The sequence below is a fragment of the Cebus imitator genome, unplaced genomic scaffold (genome assembly GCF_001604975.1).
Source record: "Cebus imitator isolate Cc_AM_T3 unplaced genomic scaffold, Cebus_imitator-1.0 Scaffold4, whole genome shotgun sequence".
NCBI classification, from domain to species: Eukaryota; Metazoa; Chordata; class Mammalia; order Primates; family Cebidae; genus Cebus; species Cebus imitator.
The window spans coordinates 13,067,268-13,078,769 of record NW_016107319.1 but is presented as its reverse complement, the minus strand read 5'-3'; the positions used below and the strand labels follow the sequence as shown (position 1 = coordinate 13,078,769).

Sequence of the window (11,502 nt, the reverse complement as noted above, 5' to 3'; positions counted from 1 at the left end):
AAAAAAAAAAAAAAAAAAAAAAAAAAAGAAATGAAAAGCCACAGATGGGAAAGATCAACAAGTGCTACAGTAGTCCAAGAAATGTTACAGAGGTCCCCACTGGGTATAACAGAAAACATGCAACAGAGGACTATTATATGTAATACCCCTCTATATAACAGAGAGTGCAGAGGGTAAGCAGCTTGACATCCATAATGTACACAAAATAATAGATGGAAAAGGATGATATAATCATTTTTATAAATTAGCACTTACTTCCTTCTGGTCTTGGGATGATGGCTCTATTAAAATTATGGGACAGCTAGTAAAAGAGAATGGAAAAACAGTATTTTTTAATCAAATCAGCAAAAATTATTCAAGTAGGCACAATGAGGACCATACAAAAAAAAAAATACATTTTCATAAGCTTGCTATTGGTTAATGTGATAGAGTAAGAAATTGGTCTACATCCCTACTTCCTGGCACAGAGCTTCTAAACTCTTGCAAATTGCTGAGTAATAAGAATGCCTTTTGTTATTCATAACAAGATCCTTTTGATCACATGTGAGTTTATGCCTTGAGGTAACCTCTTCTGATAGAGCCCCTGGGACTGAATACCAGAAAGACCCAGTGATATTTCTTTCAGCGCTACCCATCAATCTTTCCGGGACTGGGCTGACGATTACATTCTGAAACAGCAATGAGCTTTGATAAACTTCCGAGTTGGTGAACATGAGGAAGTGCTGGGAGGGTGGTGCACCCACTCAACCTCACTTCGGACTTTGTCCTGTGCATCATCTCTTCCACCTGGCCGTTCCGGAGTTGTATCTTTTATACTACTAAATGTAAGTCAAGTGTTTCTCTGACTTCTGTGAGCCAATTTGGCAAGTTATTAAACTGAGGAGGGTCATGGGAATCCCCAATTTATAGCCAGTTAGCCAAAGGTATACAAGGGTCCAGAGTTGTGAAGGGTATGTGAAGTCGGGCACTCTTTCCGGAGTGAGCCCAACAAGTGTGGAACACTAACTTCAGACAGATAGTGTATTGTGTTTACTCAGTTACTAACATATTATCATATGCTTAGATGCAAAGATAAACAACAAAAAGGGACATCTCTGAGATGACTTTTTCTCTCCCTAAGGTAAAGCAAATAAGCAAACATAAGACGAAGGGGGCAGGGTCCTTAAGGGACTTACTGAAAGTTTGTGTATATTTGAAATACTCAGCCGTACACCTATAGAGTGATAAAGTAACTGCTGTATTCTGACCATTAAGATGGAGCTCATGTTTTCACCACTTTTTCTAAAATTGGTATTTACCTAAAGAGATAACACCTACCTATAATTTAAGTAACTACAACAGAAATAGTAAAGTGACAATTCTAGGCAACCTTTAAGAACTATAAGGCTGGAAAATTATTTGCAAGGCTTACAACACCCACCAAAAATATGCAGTCCCTTCAGTGTCCCCATATAAATACACAGCTGAGTACTGTTTTTCTGAAGAGTTGCCTTTGTCTGTGTATCTCTGAGTTAATTACTTGGCTCCTGACTCTAAAAGAGAGGTTATATACTACGTCTTCAAGGTTACACTGACATTGGCAACAGACTCATTTCTCAATGACTTAGAATTTTTGCTATGCAAACTCATTTTCCAAAGTACCACTAATTTTTCTTCTGTATTTTAATGGATGCAAATCCAATATACTTCCTGAATCTCCAGGTAGATATATTCTAGTGAGTGTGACGTCTTTACCAAAGGAGATTAGTATAACCTGTTTTGCAGTCTCAATAACCATAAATGCTGTAAATATTCTTGATTCCCAGCTAAAAATTTCAAGGACAAATTAAGAATAAATAAAAATAAGACCGAGTATGGTGGCTCATACCTGTAATCCCAGCACTTTGGGAGGTCAAGGTGGGTGGATCACTTGAGGTCAGGAGTTCAAAAACAGCCTAGCCAACATGGTGAAACCTCACCTCTACTAAAAATATAAAAATTAGCCGAGCATGGTGGCATGTGACTGTAATCCCAGCTACTTAGGAGTCTGAAGCAAAAGAATCACTTGAACCTGGGATGCAGAGGCTGTAATGAGCCAAGGTTGTGCAATTACACTCCAGACTGGGTGACAGAGCGAGATTTTGTCTCGAAAAAAAAAAAAAAAGAAACAGAAGTAATACTACAGAGGCTAAATGCAGCCCAAATATGGTAAGGTGACACCCAAATCTGATGAATAATTTTTTGGGGGGTGCAAGAGTGATGCGGTCCCGAATATAGCACCAATTTTTATAACACGTTAATTTGGGTTTTCATTTTCCAAGTACTCCAAGATCGCCACACGCGTTGCTGATCGGCCTCCTTGCTCTTGCCTCCTGTACACTCACCAGTGTGTTCCCTGTTACCACGAGACTACATTACATTAGCTTTTACCCATTTCATAAGCTCTATTCTGAAATCTGTTTCTGCTCTAGATGACCCCTCTTCTAGCAAACCATGCTCTTTCCTTTTTTTCCTCAAACCTGCTAAACTGGCAGATGCCTTCCAGATAAGCCTGCCTGTTACCTGCACTGGCAGTTTATTTAGAGTCATACATAATACTTTAAGTAGAGTTTATTTAAATTGGTTTTGTGGCATTTTCCATAATTATCCTCACTAAATCCCCAATGCATGATCTGCCAAACATCTCAACTCTCAAAAGCCACTAGTCCACCAAAATCAAAGTAGTGCTTCAATAGTGGCGAACAGACTGAATACCAGTACTTCTGGATCTACACCACTACCTTTCATTTATTCCTCAAAGCCCTCTGAATACAGAGGCCCATTCACTAAAGCTACATAATACTGCATACTGTAAACCACTAGACGAAACTTAAAATTGTTATATCAAGCAAAATAATTACAGCAGTTATTTATAATATTGCCTGCACTGTCTCACATTTCCTATTTCATCTCCACTGAGATCAAAATGCATTGCAATCACCCAAAGTACCGTCAAGTAGGAAAGAAGAAATTGAGAATTTAGATGACTTCCTCAAGCAAAGCAAATCAGAGTGGCAAGTCAAGAAATTTCAGAAATAAAAACTAATGATACCTCACTCAGTCTTATATCTACTGCTGCTTGCCCAGGTCAAATGACTAGAATGTTGAATGCTTTCAAAATGATGTCTGAAATACCTGTTTCAGCAAGGAACTTTTCTCAAATATTAAACAAAAATAACAAAAAAGAATGCAAGTCAACTCTAAAGGCTTTGAAATAAAACTCAAGCACTGATTATTCTTACAGCTTCTTTTCCACCCAGGGCTTCCAACCACTGCTTCCTTTCCTCTTCGGAAAATGCCTGCATTGTCAAGGGACCAGGCCTGAAAGACACCAGTAACAGATCAGGTTACTCCTTGGCCACTAAAAGGCAAGTTTTTCCTAAGGTTTAATGGTGGTAAGTTTTTTTTTTGTTTTAACTTTTAACTGTGGTAAAATACATGCAACCAAAAATTTATCATCTTAACCATTTTTAAGTGTAGAGTTCAGTGGCATAAATATGTTCACAATGTTACACAACCGTCACCACCATCCATTAAAACCTTTTTCCTCTTGCAAAACCGAAACACTGTACCCATTGAACAATAACTTTTATTGCTGTTCTCCCCAGCCCCTGGCAACCACCGTTCTACTTTCTGTCTTCTCTGTGGATCAGACTACTCTAAGTACTACATGTGACTGGAATCATACGTGGTTTGTCTTTCTGTGACTGGCTTATTTCACTAAGCAAAATGTATTAATGGTTTATTCCTGTGGGAACATGTGTCAGAATCTCTTCCTTTATAAAACCCTAATATTCCATTGTGTGTGTGCATACCACATTTTATCCATTCACACATCCATTGACACTTGGGTTGCTTCTACCTTTTGCCTATTGCAAACAGTGCTGCTATGACCATGGATGTACAAGTACCTGTTTAGGCCCCTGCTTTCAAATCTTTGGGGTATATACCAAGAAGTGGAATTACTGGGTCCTATGGAATAGACATGTGAATACACAAATGACAGAGGGGCATAAGAAAAGATGCACCCTATCAGATGTCAAGGAAATGCAAATTAAAATGAAATACCACAACACACTCATTAGAATCGCCAAAATCCAAAACACCGACAGCACCAAATGCTGAAGAGGATGTGGAGCAACAGGAGGAGCAAGAGGAACTCTTATTCATTGTTGGAGGGAATCCAAAATGGTACAGACACTTTCAAAGTCTGGTTGTTTCTTACAAAAGTAAAAATACTCTTACTGTAGGATGCAGCAATCACATTCCTTGATGCTTAACTAAAGGAGTTGAAAACTATGTCTACACAAAAACCTGCACATGGATGTTTATTCACAAAAACTACCAAATTAGGTTTGACTCACAACTGTCAATACTTTGAAGCAACCAAGATGTTCTCAGTAGATGAATGAATAAACTGTAGGACACCCTGCCAATGAAGTATCATTCAGTGCTAAAAAGAAATGAGCTACAGAGCCATGAAAAGACATGGAGAGACAGGCATGGTGGCTAATGCCTATAATCCCAGCACTTTGGGAGGCCAAAGTGGGTGGATCACCTGAGGTCAGGAGTTCAAGACCGGCCTGACCAACATGGAGAAACCCTATCTCTACTAAAATAAGAAATTAACTTGGCGTGGTGGCGCTTGCCTGTAATCCCAGCTACACAGAAGACTGAGGCAGGAGAATCGCTTGAACCCGGGAGGTGGAGGTTGAGTTGAGCCGAGATCGCACCATTGCACTCCAGCCTGGGCAACAAGAGCAAAACTCTGTCTCCCAGAAAAAAAAAAAAAAGATATGGAGGGAGCTTAAATGTATACTACTCAGTAAGAACCCTATCTGAAAAGTCTACATACTGTGTGATTCAAGTATATGACATTCTGGAAAAAGTCAAACTACAGAGACAGTAAAAAGACCACTGGCTGCCAGGGACTGGAGGGAAAGGCACGAACAGGCAGAGCACAGAAGATGTTTAGGGCAGTGAAATCTTCTGTATGATACTAGAATGATGGACACATTAAGTATATGTTTGGGCAAACCCATAAAATGTACAACCCAAGAGTGAACCCTAATGTAAACTATAAACTTCGGGTTACTATGATATGTTAAGGCAGGTTCATCAACTGTGACAAATGCAATACTCGGGTTGGGGTGTTGACAATGGAGAGAGCTATGTGTGTGTGGAAGTGGGGGGAATAAGGGAAATCTCTGTATCTTCCTCTTTTTATTGTGAACTGAAAACTACTCTTTAAAAAGTAGTCTCTCAGAAAACTTTCTTTTGAATGCAGAATTGTCTCCTAAGCCGAGAGGGTGCACAGGAGACCAAAAGCACACTGTAGAGGAGCTCAGATCAGGACCCTCACTGGCACCATGAGCCTGCTGGAGAGTGGCACAACTGAAAGCTGGGGAGGCAGACTGGGGTCCAGCCACACGGGGCCTCCCTGGCCATGTGAAACAGATTGGCTCTGTGTCCCCACCCAAATCTCATGTGGCATCTGCAATTCCCAAAGTTGGATCAGGGACCTGGTGGGAGGTGACTGGGTCATAGGAGCGGACTTCCCCTTCTTCTCATGGTAGAGTTCTCACAAGATCTGGCTGCTGGAAAGCGTATAGCACCCCCGGCTTCTCTCTCCCTTCCTCCTGCTCTGGCCATATAAACATGCTGCCTTCCCCTTTGCCTTCTGCCATGATTTTAAGTGTCCTGAGGCCTCCCCAGCCATGCCTCCTGTTCCTGTACAGCCTGCGAAACTATAAGTTAATTAAACCTCTTTTTTTTAATTTTTTTTTTTTTTTGAGATGGAGTTTTGCTCTGTCTCCCAGGCTGGAGTGCAGTGGCACAATCTCAGCTCACTGTAACCTCTGCCTCCTGGTTTCAAGAGATTCTCTTACCTCAGCCTCCCAAGTAGCTGGGATTACAGGTGTGTGCCACTACACTGACCTAATTTTTTCTATTTTTAGTAGAGATGGGTTTCTCCATGTTGGCTAGGCTGGTCTCGAACTCCTGACAGGTGATCCACCCGCATCGGCCTCCCAAAGTTCTGGGATTACAGGCATGAGCCACTGCGCCCAACCTAAACCTCTTTTCTTTATAAATTACCCAATCTCAGGTAGTTTCTTGCAGCAGTGTGAGAACAAACTAATATACCATGCTAAGGATTTAATTTATCCTAAGTGCCACTAAAGGTTTCCAGTAGGGGAAAGACCAGATCAGGTTAAAATGACAAATGAACACTCTGGTTGCTGGGTGGAGAATGGACCGAAGACAGACAAGAGTTGACTGCAAAGAGATATTAAAAGACTAAAAAGATGATACAGAATGGTAGAAATGAAAAAAGAAACAATGAATGGGCTTGAGAAATATTCCAGAAGTGCTTCTACTTGCCACAGGCAACAAAATAATGAGTATGAAATCTTTTGCACCTAGAATAACAAGTAACAGACAACTATAACATACCATCAGTAACCAGTAAAGGAATTCAGCGACAACCATGAACCACTGTAGCAAGTTAAGTACCTAATATATGTACACTCTCAAAGTCAGACCATGAGCCTAAGAAAATTCCTTGTCCTCTCTAGCTCCTTTTTGTTTTCCCTTAAAGTTTCCCACTGATGCTCATATGTGGAGGAAAAATAGTATTAACTGAAGATAGATGGTTGTATATTCCTCACCAGTTACACACAGAGCAGCAAATAGAGATGCTGGACAGAAAGAAGAATGACTGATCTGGCAACACGGAACACAGGAATAACCGTTGAATGATGAAGGGCTTAAAGAGTTATGTCTAGAAGTACAAATGCTGAAGTAAGGGAGAAAGCAATTATCAGGTTTCAGATCAAACAGCTGTATTATTTCTGGATAAAAATCCAAAGAAGCATAAAAAGTAAAGTATTATTATATACCTTTCCACCAAACACAATGACTCAAACTTGAGCCATATAGCCCTTTGTGGAAGTCAGCAGAGAACAAATTTGTTGAAAGATGAGTGATTAAGTAAAAATGGATCATCTACAAGGGAAGAATTCTATTTGTTTATAATTTGGCAAATAATACAACTCAAAACAATTCCACTACTGAGAATTAACGCATTACACTATACATTCTTCAGAACACTTCACACTTGCAACACATTGCTTTAACATTAAAGGGATCCGCCACTAGTATTAAATAAGGCTGGGTTCCCAACCTTTCACAAGGACTGCTCATACTCATTTTCTATTTACTGAGTCCCTCCCTCTAAAGTATTAGTATAGGAAAAATAAAACGTGTACTAAAACATGTTTCGGCCATTTTGAATTTCTCAAGTTTTTCTAAGAATCAACTGCTAGGACATCACTAGGAAGAACTGAGACTGAGAAATACTGGACACGTTTCAAACTGCAGGATCCGTAGCATCACACCGTTAAACCAAAACACAACAACTTTGTAGTTTCTGAAACAAAGGACATATTTTAAAGAATTTAACGGATGTAAAGGAAACATGGTGAATCTCAGAAAATAGTAAAGAACAAAAAACTTCACAAAATGTGTTAGATTTGCAATTAAATAAAAAACAACATTGAGAGGCCGAGGCAGGAGGATTGCTTGAGCCCAGGAGTTTGACACCAGCCTGGGCAAATCAGCAAGAAACTGTCTCTAGGTGGGTGGGTGGGTGGTTGGATGGATGGACGGATGGACGGACAGATGGATATGGATGGATGGGCAGGCAGACGGGCAGACAGGAAGGACAGAAGGATGGAAGACGGAGAGAGAGGGGTGGAGAGGGAGGAAGGAGGAATGGGAGGAAGGAGGGAAAAAATAGTGATCGCATCTTTGTTTCATGGAGAAGCTAAGATAACATTAGTGATGGGGGTTCATGGAGCCATACTGCTGCAATGCTTACACTGGTTCAGCTGAGAGCACTGCCATCTTCTTACTCACCTAATAATTCATTTCAACCAAACTACAATCTGAGTACCTACTAAGTATCCATTTTAAGCTCTGGATAACTCATCATATACAACAAGTCAAAACTGAGTCCTGGTGAATACACAGGCAACAGTATAAACTTCGTGAAGGAAAAAAATAAACCAGGTAAAAGAGGGTAAGCTGCCAGGATCTCTTCCTTTATCTAAAACCCTAATTATTATCTGTAGTATACAACTTTGGGAATCGGAATCTAAAGAAACAAGTTCTTAAATTCATAAATTATTTTTAGAAGAATTCTTAACAATAAAAGAACCTGGCCGGGCACGGTGTCTCACATCTGTAATCCCAGCACTTTGGGTGCCCGAGGTGGGCAGATCATGAGGTCAAGAGATCCAGATCATCCTGGCCAATATGGTGAAACACCATCTCTACTAAAAATACAAAAATTAGCTGGGGGTGGTGGCACTTGCCTGCAATCCCAGCTACTTGGGAGGCTGAGGCAGGGGAATCACTTGAACCTGGAAGGTGGAGGTTGAAGTGAGCCAAGATCGCACCACTGTGCTCCAGCCTGGGTGACAGAGCAAGACTCCGTCTTGAAGAAAAAAAAAAAAAGGAATTTAAGTTCATAAACCAGCATTTCAACCTTTTTCATTCATTCATTCAAAAAAAAATACAAATACATGCTATTACCAATCAGGCACTACCCTCAGCCCAAGCACAAGAAACTTAAGAAACTGCCTATTATCTGTATTCTACATTTCACTCCATTTCTATTAAGTCTATTTCAGCTGCATGTTCTGTAGCTCTCTCTAAGCATGTAGAAGACAGGTTTTACCCTTGTATTTTAAGTGACAGATACTGAGCTTATAAATTTGGAAAATACACAAAGAAAAATGTAGAGAGAAACATTCACAGGTCTAAGGAGACATTATTGTAAATAGAGGAGCTGTGAAGTGAATAAACAAAAAAAGCAGGTACCCAAACTTATAGTGGTAACAATCAGGGATATTCTACTGCTTTTCTCATAGGAATGTTAAAAAGGAAAAAGAAAAAACCAAACCAGCATGTAACAAATTCTGCCCTGCATTTTATTATGAGAAGGGGAAACTGCTGAAGCCAAAAAAACATTTTTAAAGTTATAGAAATGTAATCAGTTTCTCATAGGGTTTCTGGGGAAAAAAATATAAAGTATAAATCTATGACTCATTTTTTTCCAGAGATGATAAAAGTACGTTGCCTAATTTTACTCAAGGTAAAGACTTTATAATAACTTCTTTCTTCTATCCGCCAAAAAGAGTTTCAAATAGAGCACATGAGCAGTGACAGTCAGAAGATTATATGTCCCAATAAAAGTGAATTCAAGCAATTAATCATTAGAGAACTGTTGCTTCCACTTGGAATGTAAAAAAAAAAAAAAGTATGAGAGAACATCATTCCCACTCTACCAATAAGAACAAGATGGAGAACCTATAAAATCACTGTTTTTCAAAAACTAGTTTAAGAGCCAAGATGTAAAAAAGACCTAATGAATGAAAATCCAAAGAGTGACAAGCCACTCCCTGGACAGAAGACAAAGACACAGAGACACAGACACACACAGACACACACACAGACACACACACACAGCCAGCTGCTTTCATCTTTGGTGGAGTAGCAGGCCAAAAAGGAAACCACCACAGACAAAGAAAACAGTAGAATTTTAACAAAATTTTAAAGGTGGAGCACAGACTGGTGTGATGGTTTAGAATTCCTAGGAGTCCTAGATGCAAAGAGAGTCTGAACCCACCCCCCAACTCTTGTTCATGGGACCTCAAGTGCTCATGAGGAAGTATGAGATAGGAATGAAAGAGACCCGCCTTGCTGTGGATATGAGGAGCTATTCATATCTACCTACTGCGTCCTCCTCAGAGATGGCATGGCATGCCTGAGGGTTTCTCGAATTATAATCCCCACAGGTCAAGGAAAGGATCTGGTGTAAGGTGATTGGATCACTGGGGTGGCATGCCACACACACACACACACACACACACACACACACACACACACCCGCCCCTCCCCGTGCTGCTCTCCTGATAGTGAGTTCTCACAAGATCCATGTTTTAAAAGTGTTTGGCAGTTCCCCGTCCAATCCCACCCCACCCCGTCTCTCTAAAAACAACCTAGGCAGAAGCTGAAACAGTTTGGAGGGCTCAGAAGAAGACAGAAAGATAGGAAAATGTTTGGAACTTCATAGAGACTTACTGAATGGTTTTGAAGATGGGTTCACAGAAACGATCCAAACACAGAGATAGAAATCAGGTGGGAAAAGTCAAACAGAGAAGCTGAAATCTCCAGGGGCAGTATCAAATGGTATAATATAAGTTAATTCGAAACCCAGAAAAATCAACAGAAAATGGAGAAGAAACATTGGAAGAGATAATGACTTAAGATTTCCTAAAACTGGTAAGAAATATCAAACCTACCTATCCAAGAACCTCGATGAACCCTGAGCAAGGCAAAATTAAGGGGGAAAAAAAACCATAAAAATCATTTAAAAAGAAATCCTGAAAACAGCAAGAGAAAAAGAAGACAGAGGAGAGAAGAGACACTGATAAGAAAGATGGATGACTTATCAGAAAATAAATGGAAGCCTGAAGACAGTGAAATGACTTCTTTAAAACATATGAGGGGAAATCTATGAAAATAATTCTATATCCATCAAAAATGAAGGCAATATAAAAGACATTTTCAGATAGGCAAAATAGAAAAGAAATCTTCTCTAGCAGACCTGCATTACAAGAAATGCTCAAACTAAGGAAGCCTCAGGAACTTAAAAGAAATGGCACAAGATAAAAACCCAGTTTTGTAGAAAAGAATAAAGACAACCAGAAAGGACAAATATCTTAAGTATTAAAAATATGGCCAAAAAAATTGCACCCACATGTATGCATATACCTATATGTAAATAAACATTAAATTTATTTAAAAGACCATTGATTACATGTATAATTACTTCATAACACATGTAGTTCAAATGCTATGTAGTTCCCACATTCATGGTGTATGTAGAATTAGAATATATACTAACAGCAGCATAGAGAACAAAAGGATGACTAGAAGTCATCCACTGTTCTCAGCTTCTTTATTTTTGAGAAGGTAGATACTATGATTATTTTAAAATTCACGTTATACTGTGACAACCATGTAAAAAAAATAAGTAAAAAGGCATAACTAAAAATTCAATAGAAAAGACAACAGCAAAGAACAAAGAAAAGCAAACATGGAAACTAGAAATTGAAATCAAGATGGCAGGTTAAACCCTTACATATCAAAATTATACATGAATCAGCTGGGAAGAGAGGTTCATGCCTGTAATCCCAACACTTTAGGAAGCCAAGGAAAGAAGATGGCTTGAAGCCAGGAGTTCAAGACCAGCCTGGGCAACACAGCAAAACCCCATCTCTTAAAAAAAAAAATTAATTATATTACATATAAATTAACTAAAACTCCAATTAAAAAGCAATGGCTCTGTAGACGCAGGTACTCAGGAGGCTGAGGCAGGAGAATCGCTTGAATCCAGCAGAAAGAGGTTACAGTGAG

The 11,502-nt window shown here is 39.5% G+C and overlaps 1 protein-coding gene across 2 annotated transcripts in view; it reads right to left on the bottom strand.

The window, feature by feature from the left end:
* Nucleotides 1-11,502, bottom strand: part of ARHGAP10 (Rho GTPase activating protein 10) — a 334,414-nt gene that overhangs the window by 152,238 nt on the left and 170,674 nt on the right. For both annotated transcript variants that reach the window (XM_017532769.1, XM_017532773.2), the window contains exons 11-12: nt 3,261-3,339; nt 256-301 (exon numbers count right to left, since the gene is read on the bottom strand). In XM_017532769.1, coding sequence (XP_017388258.1) covers nt 256-301; nt 3,261-3,339 — 125 coding nt within the window. The remainder of the gene's footprint in view (nt 1-255; nt 302-3,260; nt 3,340-11,502) is intronic.